Source organism: Quercus suber, unplaced genomic scaffold (assembly GCF_002906115.3).
Source record: "Quercus suber isolate HL8 unplaced genomic scaffold, Cork oak 2.0 scaffold_488, whole genome shotgun sequence".
NCBI lineage: Eukaryota > Viridiplantae > Streptophyta > Magnoliopsida > Fagales > Fagaceae > Quercus > Quercus suber.
Window position 1 is genome coordinate 316394 of NW_027069938.1, and position 11750 is coordinate 328143.

The following is an 11750-nucleotide window of genomic DNA, read 5'->3' on the forward strand; positions in this document are numbered from 1 at the left end:
GGTGCTTTTTTGGTGACTAGTATGTATGAGTAAGGAACAGTTGGCTTTGAAATGAATCGTGGACGTACACGTGGGGAGTTGGTAGCGAAAAATGCGGAGCCGTAAGGATGAATAGTAAAAGTGTGGTGTTTGTAACGGTCGGAAAACGGTAAGTTGTGTAGGGTGTTGTGCGGGGCAGTTCACAGCGTGGGTACGCGGTACGGCCGTATCTGGGAACATCGAAGTTGAACACGTCTGTTTGAAATGGTAATCTGGACTCTTGACCTTTTGAGATGCATAGACTTAAAAGAAAGATGAGACTGGTAAGGAAAAGAAAGAAAGAACAAATAAATAAATAAAATTTTGTTACACATTTTGCGTCTACTATTTTTTTCACTTTATATTTTATGATAAGCGTAAATGCATTTTTAGTCCTTACATTTTGACGTTTTTCCATTTTAGTCCCTACATTTTATTTTTTCCACTTTTAGTCCCTAAACCAATTAACGCGTTCCATTTTAGTTCTTTCCGTCAGTCAACCGACGAAAATAGCTGAGGTGGCAGCCGGAGCAATTAAAATATTATAAAAATGCCACATCACCCATGACACATCAACATATAAATTTAAGAAATTAATTTATTAATTTTAACTAAATAATAAAAATAAAAACATAATTAAAAACTAAAATTCAAATCAATTAACATCTAAAAGGTTCTTGAACAAGAACACCAACCCAAAAATTTTAAAACCTAAAAAATTAACACAAGATCCAAACTCAAAAATTAACACCATTCTCAAACCGGCCACACATTTTTTCTTTTTTTCATCTCAAACTCTATTCTCTCATCTCAAACTCAAACTACACGGCCACACACTATTCTCTCATCTCAACCAACCCAAACAAAAAAAAAAAAAAAAATCTCAACCCAGAAAAACACATCTCAAACCCAGCAAACCCACCTCAAGAAAACCCATATCCGATGGCTGGAGCACCCAATTGGCCCGGAGCTTTGCGGTATCACCGGGCTCGAACGATTTGACTCCGGCGATGAGGCTAGAAGCTCCGCCGCCTAGTGCTCCGAGGAGGTAGCTGCAACCGGTGAAGAAGGTGAGGTTGTCGCTGAGATTACGATGGCTTCGGCGAGCTTCTTCGTTGAAGAGGTATTGAGGGGCGGTGGGGAGTTGGTAGATGTTGCGAACTGGGATCAAGACTTGGATCCCTTGGTACGGGTCGTAGAATCAGGTCTGGGTATTATTCAGGTTGGGTTTCCATTGGAGAGAAGAGCTCGTCGGCGGGGAGCTTGGCCTCCGGATCTGGTTTTGCTTGAGTGGGTTTGCTGGGTTCAACTTGCTTGAGATGGGTTTTTTTGAGTTTGAGATTTTTTTTGTTTGGATTGATTTGGTACTTTGGGGCTTTAGGATTTGATGATTTTTCTGGGTTTGAGAAAATGGTGCCTTTGAGATTTATGATTTTGTTTTTGAGCTGAAATTTTTTGGATTTTTTATGTGTTTGTTTCCTAAGAAAATTTTTGGGTTTTGCTAGTTTGTTGATTGGAGAATAACATGATATTCATGTGCTGGAAAAGAAGAAATGTTCTTACGAAAAAAAATTTTAGATTAATGTTCTTTGTGTTTTGAAATTTGATTTTTGTGTTTGGTTCTGGTTTGAGCTCTTGTGTTCTTGTTCTTTTGTTGAATATTCTTGTGTGTTCTTGTTCTTTTGTTGAATGTTCTTGTGTTAGATCTAAATTGGGTTTAATTTTGAATTTGTGTTATTGGTTTGATTTTCTGACTTATTTTTATGTTTTAAATTTTGTTTTTATGTTTTTTAATTTTGTTAAAATTATTAAATTAATTTTTTAAATTTATATGCTGATGTGTCATGGGTGATGTGGCATTTTTATAATATTTTAATTGCTCCGGCTGCCACCTCAGCTACTTCCGTTGGTTGACTGGCGGAAATGACTAAAATGGAACGCGTTAATTGGTTTAGGGACTAAAAGTGGAAAAAATAAAATGTAGGGACTAAAATGGAAAAACGTCAAAATGTAGGGACTAAAAGTGCATTTACGCCTTTATGATATAATATTTTTACAATAATTTTACTAAAAATTTTAAATAGCAAGTTGTTATTAGTGGGTAAAAGAAACGATATTAATGATGAGTTCAGTTTAAAATAAATAATAATATGTCGTTTAGGATTTGTTGTGAAATTATTGTAAAAAATATTGTTGGTATAATATTACTCTTTAAAAATTGAAAAATGAGAGAATCAAAACTCTTTTCTCACATTAGACTCCAAATTAATGTAAAAGATCTATATTGAGTGTCCTAAAAGTAATGGTTAAGGTGGAATTTTTAACGCTATTTCTGGGCAATCTCAACAAAATAGTCCAACTTTTTATTAACCATTTAAATTTAGAGTAAATTTGTTTTAACACATGAGGTTTTAAAGTTTATATTTTACTAGTCATGCATTGCACAGGAATGTTTAATAAATTATGATTTTATCTATAAAAAAAAAATGATTTTCACACTTCTTTATATAATTATGAAAATTGATAAATAGTAATGGACATTTATTATGATTATATTTGTATATGAAATATTAAATATGAAAATTTAATAATTATGATAGTTATTAATGAGTACTATTTATTATAATTGAGTTTTTATGATAATTATTAATAGATATTTATTATAACTATTTTTTTATTTAAAGAAAGAAAATATAATTTGACAAAATTTTAATAAGGGGTTTAAATATATAATAAAATTTGAAAATAGATTCATGATTTGTTACATTTACCCTTCCTGTGATTTTTGAATCAATGGACCCCATTATTGAGTTATGGAAACTCCTTTTTCTTTTTTTTAAGTAAAAATAATTGTATTGAATCCATTTTTGGAAGAGAGGAGTTTGGATTTTGGATTTCCAAATCAACGGACCCCATTATTGTTTGGATGTAAGTGAGTTGATGTTAGAAATTAACTTAACAGAAAGTTAAAAAATAATATAAATCAAATTGACCGCTGAGAAAAAGTATGAACAAAATTGAAAATGACTTCAAAATATAAGGATCAAAATAGTAACCACAATAAAATAAAATGAAATAAATGTATGGTCCTTCATCCAAAGTATCCTCACAATGCAATTACAATTGGGACGTTGTATCTCTTTGTTCATTTCCAGCTAAAATTTGAATTCTGTCATGGAGAAACAAGGGAAACAAATTTTAATCCAAACCTATGCAGCCGCCAACAATACTAAGTAGATAGCTCTAGCTCGCTGCATTAATTATCAATAAAATACGTTTAAAGTACCACATTTAGCCTTGGTAGAACCTTGAAATCTTAAAGAGAAATCACTCAGTTGTCACATCTTCATGAACAATAATTCAGAAATTCACCTAGCCATTAGACAATCTTACAAATAAATGGGATTCATTTCCTTTGTTATAATTACAACATTTAAGATGATAGAATGAATGATAATACAGTACAATTAATTGCCAAAATTTGTAAGAGGGTTTTTGGCTAGACATGTAGCAATGCCTTGGATTCAGGCTGAGTAATTTTAAATCAATTGACAAATTTAAATGTATTGTCTGATTGATAACACTTTCCTCTATCAATCACTTTCCTCAAATTCAAGATAATATGTATTTCACACTTGAATTGTGTGAGTCCCATTTCTGCTGCATAAACTAGTGTACCATTTTAGGGGCATGCATCATGACTTATGTCTCAGATGCAGCATCAGAAGGACGACTGACACTCGGTTTACCATTGCCACTGATAAGATTGCTTAAGTGGCCATTAAATTCTAATCCATAGACATGACCCATTTTAGAACGCTTCGTCTCCAAATATCTCTTGTTTTCAGTTGTGATGGGTGTTAATAGAGGGACCCTGCCCACAACTGCCAAACCATAACCCTTGAGCCCAACATACTTGGCAGGATTGTTCGTCATCAGCTTCATTGTTCGAACACCCAAATCCCTAAGTATCTGCAGTAACAAAGGCAATAAAATTCATGTCAAAAAGAAGGCAACTTAAAAACATGGTTCAAGTATTTCAGGTTGGAATTTCTGTTTTCAGCCTTTTGTTTTAACAAAGCATCATTATATGTTTTTAAGGATTGTACTGTCTACAATTTAATTAGTTGTTATTGTATATAAGTTTTTGTTCGAATTGAGCATTTAAACAAGGGAAAGATGCATTTTATATTTTAAATCCTGATTAAAAAATTTGAAATACAATTATTAGCATATTAAATAAGTTGTAATTATTTTTATTGAATCAACATTGCTATAATCTTTAAGTGTCTGCTTTATTTATAACCCATTAAGGTAATAATTCAATGCACAATTGTTGCATTGAACAGTGAAAACCAACTTTTTATACCCAGTAAGTTGTTCTAAGAGCTGAAATCTTGTGCATTTGGAGTCCACACCGAAAGATGTCATTTCATCTTGTTATCAAAGTATGTCCAAAAGTAAATCTTGTTTCCAAAAGCATTTGACACGGTCATGATTAAAAATAAGTCAAATGCTTTGTTAAACCGTATTTCAACATGTCCAAAAAAGGTATCACGTGCATCCGACATATGCATTCTTTACAACATGTGGATCCCGCAATTGTGTGAAGCCCACATGTTGTGAGACAGATGATGCATAAGCCAGATGCAGGAGATAAATATTGGTTTGTCCAACTTGCAACATAGAAATCTAACTCTAGAGTACCTGAGCACCAATGCCATATTCTCGGGAGTCAACGGGCAATCCCAACTCCTCATTGGCTTCCACTGTATCACGGCCATCATCCTGTAGATTATAAGCGCGAAGCTTGTGGCCCAAACCAATGCCTCTCCCTTCATGTCCACGGAGGTACACAAGTACACCCCTGCCAGCAGCCTCAATCTGCTGCATGGCAAGTGCCAATTGATTCCCACAGTCACATCTGGCTGATCCAAATATATCACCTGTGAGACATTCCGAGTGTACTCTCACCAGAATATCTTGCCCATCCCCAATGTCACCCTGTTTCCATGTTTACATGATTAAAATCAATATGACAAATAATAATGGGAAAAAAATCCTTATACCTATAAAATGTAATTTTAAATTTTATTTATCATGCTAGTGGCAACCGTAAGAGTTCTGACTCTATTGAAGGAGCTTACCCAAATGGATGTACATAACAGCTCTCCCTTTGGTTTTAATTTTTCGTAGAGACCAGAGGATTTTTAATGCATATACTCAATAACATATATATATATATATAGAGAGATAAATTCAAGTTACACCTTTTTTACACCGTAAATTTCTAAGAGGTCTAACGGTTAAAAAAAAAACATCATTAAATGTTATAATTTGATTTCTCTCCTTATTTAATGATTTTCACTTGATTAAAGGGCACATGCCATTTTCAACAACCTGCTTTTTAAATGATTCATCCTAAAAAGAGTATTTGATGATGAAATAAATTATTTGAAATAAAATTTATACGATTATGTATATAATTGAAGTATTGAACTCAAAAGTAATCTACTGCTTTTTAAAAGTTTTCGCATTGCAAATGCAACGATAGTGAAAAATTATTATCCTTGTTCATGCTTTGGTCATCCATATAATATAAAAATCTTTTCTTATAAAGGATAAACAAATCATTTGAAAATGGAAACTGTACACCCCTCTTATATAAGAATGATTTTTTATGCAATGATTTTCTTATAAAGGATATACTAGACGGTCTCTTAAATTAAATTGATATTTTGTTTAGCTTATGATGGGCTCACATTTGAAGATTTGGATCAAGTGGAAAGCAATAATAAATAAAGAGAGAGAGAGAGAGAGAGAGAGAGAGAGAGAGAATGTTAGTATTAATTAGGTAATACTATTAATAAGGTAAAAAGCAATACATTTAATGATTTTTTTTTAACCGTTAGATCTCTTAGAAATCTACGATATAAAAAATGTGTAACTTTACAGAAGTTACACCATGTATAAGTTGAACCTATCTCATATATATATATATATATATATATCTCCCTCCCCTTTTGTACGCACGCACACACACGACATAACAGATTGAGACAAATTGTGGTACATTCTAGAAACAACAATACCAAAAGAATTTGAGTAGCCTATTAATGGCACCCTCTATTAATTTTTATTTTATTTTTTTATTTTCTTGATAGGTAAATACAACTCAGACACCAATATGACAGTGAAACCACCATTGGGCCTTCAAGCAATTTTATTTGTGTTTGCTGTGAGATTAAGAAAAATAAAAATCACAGTCTTGACTATCAAAATTACAAGCATCACTTACCTTAACCATTGCAATGTGCTCAATCCCATCTATGATGGATCTATAGCAGTAGGACATAAATGGGCCCCACATGGTAGGTATCCTGGCAGCAGCAGAGCGATCTATTAATTTATCTCTCTTCCTTCTATACCTGACAAGGATTATCAATGTTAGAACAATGATCTCTTTTATGTTCCAATGAAAAAGCACCAAAACTACAAATAAATTGGGTATCAAACACCTCAATAGAAGTTACTACTTGACATAAGAAAACTTGCCACTCTCCCATCCTCCCTTCCAAACACAAAAAACACACACAACCCAAACCCCACATGCACACACACAAATCAGTGTTTCAGGGACGCTGGCCAGTTTAACACCCTAAAATGAAACAGATTTTGAGTTGACAGCCTGCCCTATTTACCATTTTGTGTTGGCCTAAGGTCCCAGTTTAGCCTGAAGCTTGATAATACTCATCCAAGTTGTGCATATCTTAAGCAACCAAATAGGGCAACCAAAGAGGGTTGACTTTCCAACTATTGCTTGAAAATTTATAAAATTCAACATTGAGTAGTATGAAAAAAAACTTGACATTAAAATTCAAGTAAAAAAACATTAATTTGCAGCTATGATGTATATAATCATTCATATATAACTCGCCACATTCTGATGGTGTTAAGGCAATTTGCAATATAATAATCAGCTGGCGCTTAAAGGGGGTTGGATTCAATCAATAAATTTGATCTCCTTACATTTTAACTGAAGATGAACATATAGACATTAATAAATAAAATCAACCATATGTTTTTGTAAAAGGCGTATAATTAAGAATCTTCAAAACAATATTTACCTAATCAGATCAGCAATAGATATAATTTTCAACTTCTCCTGCTCTACAAATTGACGAAGCCTTGGTAATCTAGCCATGGAACCATCATCATCCACAACCTCACATAGAACTCCAACAGGATCCAACCCAGCAAGCATGGCAAGATCAACAGAAGCTTCTGTATGCCCAGCTCTTTTCAAAACACCACCTTCTCTGTATTTCAGGGGAAAAATATGGCCTGGGCGGTTGAAATCATCAGGTTTTGAATCTTTGGATGCAAGAGCCAATACTGTTGTTGCCCTATCACGAGCTGATACCCCTGTGGTTGTACCATTTTTGGCATCCTATGAAAATAATTAACAAGGATGAAATCAACTATAGTTATCGAAAAGATAATTTATTTAAATACTAAAAAAGCCAATTCTATACTAAAAGTAGAGCAAAATACTCATCCTATATCAAAAGTCACTATCAAATTCAACTTCTTTGAGACAGTAGACGTTTAATAGGTTTTATTATTATTTCCATAATCACAAGCACCAAAATCCTTTAAAAACGTAGTGAATAAATATAATTAAAAATCTGAAATGAGTATGAAAAATCAAGGAAAAAGTCCTATTTCTCTCTTTCCATAAAGTTCACATGAGACATGATAGGACTATAGTCCACTCTATATCTCAAAGGATTAGGTCTCCTTCTTCAACACTGAAGCAACATATTTCACTGATTTAGGCATCATCCATCATATGCAGAACAATACAAAGTCAAAAGCCCATCTTCACAAAAATTCGACAATGGATAGCAAATGATCTGTGTTCTCGTCCTTTGATTGCATATACAATACAACAATCACTAATATCCCTCAAATACATAATTAATAATACATTTAGAATTTGTTGAAATGGCCTAGTTTGTGAACATACAATGCATTATATAACTGCAATTTCAGACAAAACCCTTAAATTTCAAAAGTTCGAAGGACTCGACTCTTGATGGGATAATAGTTTGTCTAAATTCAAATCTACATGATACCCAAGACAAAAATATTAAGATGACAAAAAAGCCTCAAAATTTATAGATGTCAACTAGGAAAAGTACATACCACTGTCACAGTGAATGCAGTACAAAGCTTCTCCTCATTTTTCTTCTGGGTTACCATCAATGGGATTTGTAATCTCTCCAGATCTTCTTCTTTCATGCTCACGCAAACTATCCCAGTTCCATGCTTCACTATAAAAGCCATAGCCTCAGGTGTTGCTAATTGTGCAGCCATTATTAAATCTCCTTCATTTTCTCTGTCCTCATCATCCACAACCACTACCATCTGCAGCACTGTACAAAATAAGTGATGGAATAACAACTACTAAAATATAGTGGAAAATCAAAAGTTTATTGCTAATAGATTTCATAACAAGACAAAACTCAGGAAACAGGCTACCTTTCCCTGGCGAATGTCTTCAATGGCCTCTGGGATGGAAGAAAAACCTTTGGTAGGGCAATCCAAATCAAATTCATCATTTTCAATGGGAAAAGCACCACTTGTAGGAGCAGTATCAGCTGCAAGTGTTCCAAACGCAACTCTATCAGGCTGTATCTCAATCCCAACCGATTGATCTCCAATGAGAGTGTTATTTTCCTCAACATTATTTTCATTGGCATAAGACAGAAGGTCACCTTCTCCAGATATCACTGTAGCTCTAGTTCTACCAACACCTTCAATACTTAAGGATTTGCCACCCAGCTGGATCAAGGGCAAATTGGATGCATACCCTTTTGCCAGAGAAAGATTAACTCCGTGCAATCCATTGAACAATTTGAAGTTTTTGCATACTCTAAATTCAAGAGAAGGTTAATAAGTACCAAGATGTAATGGCAGAAGCAGCAGAAAGGAAGCACAACAAGCTTGGCATTAAAATACCATATTCACTTGGAACGTGTCTATAAAAGAATGTTCATGATGCAAATCTCAACATAACAAATCAAGGACCATAGATTTTTTTTTTTTTTTTTTTTTGCCAGAATGTGGAAACTATCCAGTTTAAGTACCCCTCAAGGCCCAGAAGAAGAGATCACGTTTTCAAAAAGTTGATATAGCATAGGAACCTTTATACATACTTTTTACCAACGTGAAGCTAAAAAAATTTCATTATTTTGGAGAGGAAAGGTTATGGAAATGAAAATCCATGCCCATGATTAAATAAAACATTGCAAAGTAGTGGATAAAAAATCATGACCAACTCCAAGTTGGATCAAGACATGTAGGGCTTTCATGTTTTTTTTTTTTTTTTAATATGTTTATAAGAATAAGGCTTTTATGGTATTGGTTGGGCCAATGGTAGTCTAGCTGGGTAATTTGCAGTAGAATTTAGTTGACTTGGGGATCTCTCAATCTAAAAAATGTAAACAAAGTGAATTGCAAGATGAGGCACCGTGAGCTTTGCCAGCTTGTTATGCAAGAGATGCTTTTAGTGTTCATAAGAGTAGAGAATTAATAGTATCTGCTAAAAAGAGGTAAACAAAATAGATGTGCAACAGCCATGTCAATGCAAAGCACTTAATGCAAGGAGTTTAAACTAATCACAATTTTATAAGGACCAGCCAATTACTTAGCATAAAAATATCCGCTTCATTTTACTACCAGGCAAATGTAGAAATATAACGGCAAATCAAGGACCTGTTTGGTTCTGGCCAACACTGAAACTTATCAGTTTCTAAAGACACAAAAGAACAAAAACAGAACCAAGGTGCATTCAGTAACCTACTTCTCAAGATCTTTTTATTTTTAATGCAGTCTATGGAGAGAACATTATTTGATATTCATCACTTCATGCTCTTTGTTATCAAAAAAGAAAACACTTAAATCAGCATGTTTGAAAACTTCATTATCATCCTTTAAAAACTCTTTAAAAAAAAAAGGTTTCTGAAACACAATTACAGAACCAAACAGATGCAAGAATTCGAATCACTGATATATATATATATCTGCTAAAAAGAGGTAAACAAAATAGATGTGCAACAGCCATGTCAATGCAAAGCACTTAATGCAAGGAGTTTAAACTAATCACAATTTTATAAGGACCAGCCAATTACTTAGCATAAAAATATCCGCTTCATTTTACTACCAGGCAAATGTAGAAATATAACGGCAAATCAAGGACCTGTTTGGTTCTGGCCAACACTGAAACTTATCAGTTTCTAAAGACACAAAAGAACAAAAACAGAACCAAGGTGCATTCAGTAACCTACTTCTCAAGATCTTTTTATTTTTAATGCAGTCTATGGAGAGAACATTATTTGATATTCATCACTTCATGCTCTTTGTTATCAAAAAAGAAAACACTTAAATCAGCATGTTTGAAAACTTCATTATCATCCTTTAAAAACTCTTTAAAAAAAAAAGGTTTCTGAAACACAATTACAGAACCAAACAGATGCAAGAATTCGAATCACTGATATATATATATTATTTAAGACTAGCTAAAAAAAAAGCTGACACTCGACTTTGCCCTGTGGAATTTAGTGGCTTGGTAGAGATGTGTTTCGACTAAACCAAATTATAGAAACAAGTGAAAACAGAAATTGACTTTTCTTCAACCTCATTTTTTGTTATTGGCAAGTTAGATACGCACCCAATGAGTCTTGAACCCACATCCTCACCCTTCATCTAGTACTTATAAGGGGAGGAGGCGCCAACTGAGCTAGAGCTCATTGGTTTTTATCAACCACCATGTTACTCAGCAATTAAACAGAAAAGTAGCTTTCTACTTAACATAATATCATCATGTCATTCTTATACCCTATCTTTAATACTAAAAATTGCATATCCTTAAAAAAAGTTGGATCAGATCAGGATAAGGGAGAAAACCCACATCCCCATATACAATACCAATAATAAACAAGTGCCACAATAAGCAAACAACATAAAAAATAGTTAACATAATGGTATTTCCCATCACAAAGATGATGAATTTGAATATATGATATGACACAATTGACCATTAAAAAAAAACCCAAGTTTGGTCAACAAATCACATTCAACTATAAAGTTTTAGAAGATTTAAGAAAAAAACCAAAAACACCCAGATGGAGTTTTAACTCAAACAATCAAAAAGTAAATTGTAAAGGTGATAAAAATTTCAAAATATAAGCATTAGAAAGGAAAATGAAGAGAAAAGAAGAAGCTTACTGCAGGTGAGAGAGAGATGTATTTGAAGAACAAGAGATGTTGATGGAAGCCATTGTTTGTTGCTTGAAGCCACCAACAGCTCAAAAATTAAAATAGCTTTTTGATTCCTCAAAAACCAAAATGGGGTCTCTTTATATATAGTGGGGGAAAAGAAAACAGATTGGAAAAGGTAGGAAGACGAAAGAGATGACGAGCCAACGGCGAATTGTATGAGGAAGAGAGAAATTTCAGTCAAACGCACGTGACATTGTTCTGTCCCCAGCCAATAAATCACTTAACTGTTTTTTTCTTTTTCTTTTTCTTTTTCTTTTTCTTTTTTAAGGAAAATTTTGGTAAATTTCCCATTTGTGAGCTGCCTTAAATTGTTTTATAATTTTTGTTTGCTAAACTGCGTATTTAGCTCTATCACTTACATCAAATATCAATTTAGTTTTTAACTT

The 11750-nt window shown here is 33.4% G+C and overlaps 1 protein-coding gene across 2 annotated transcripts; it reads right to left on the minus strand.

Moving 5' to 3' along the window:
* Positions 1-3367: 3367 nt before the first annotated feature.
* Positions 3368-11526, minus strand: LOC111993679 (bifunctional riboflavin biosynthesis protein RIBA 1, chloroplastic). Of its 2 annotated transcripts, XM_065763039.1 has the most exons (8): positions 11311-11525; positions 8799-8956; positions 8563-8681; positions 8227-8448; positions 7146-7468; positions 6317-6446; positions 4726-5022; positions 3368-3990 (listed from the first exon to the last, which is right to left on the minus strand). In XM_065763039.1, the coding sequence occupies exons 1-8, from the start codon at positions 11361-11363 to the stop codon at positions 3721-3723; spliced, it is 1572 nt and encodes a 523-aa protein (XP_065619111.1). In that variant the 5' UTR covers positions 11364-11525; the 3' UTR covers positions 3368-3720. The 2 variants fall into 2 exon arrangements, with proteins under 2 accessions (XP_065619111.1, XP_065619110.1); XM_065763038.1 differs by having other exon boundaries at positions 8563-8956; positions 11311-11526.
* Between the last annotated feature and the right edge of the window lie 224 nt (positions 11527-11750).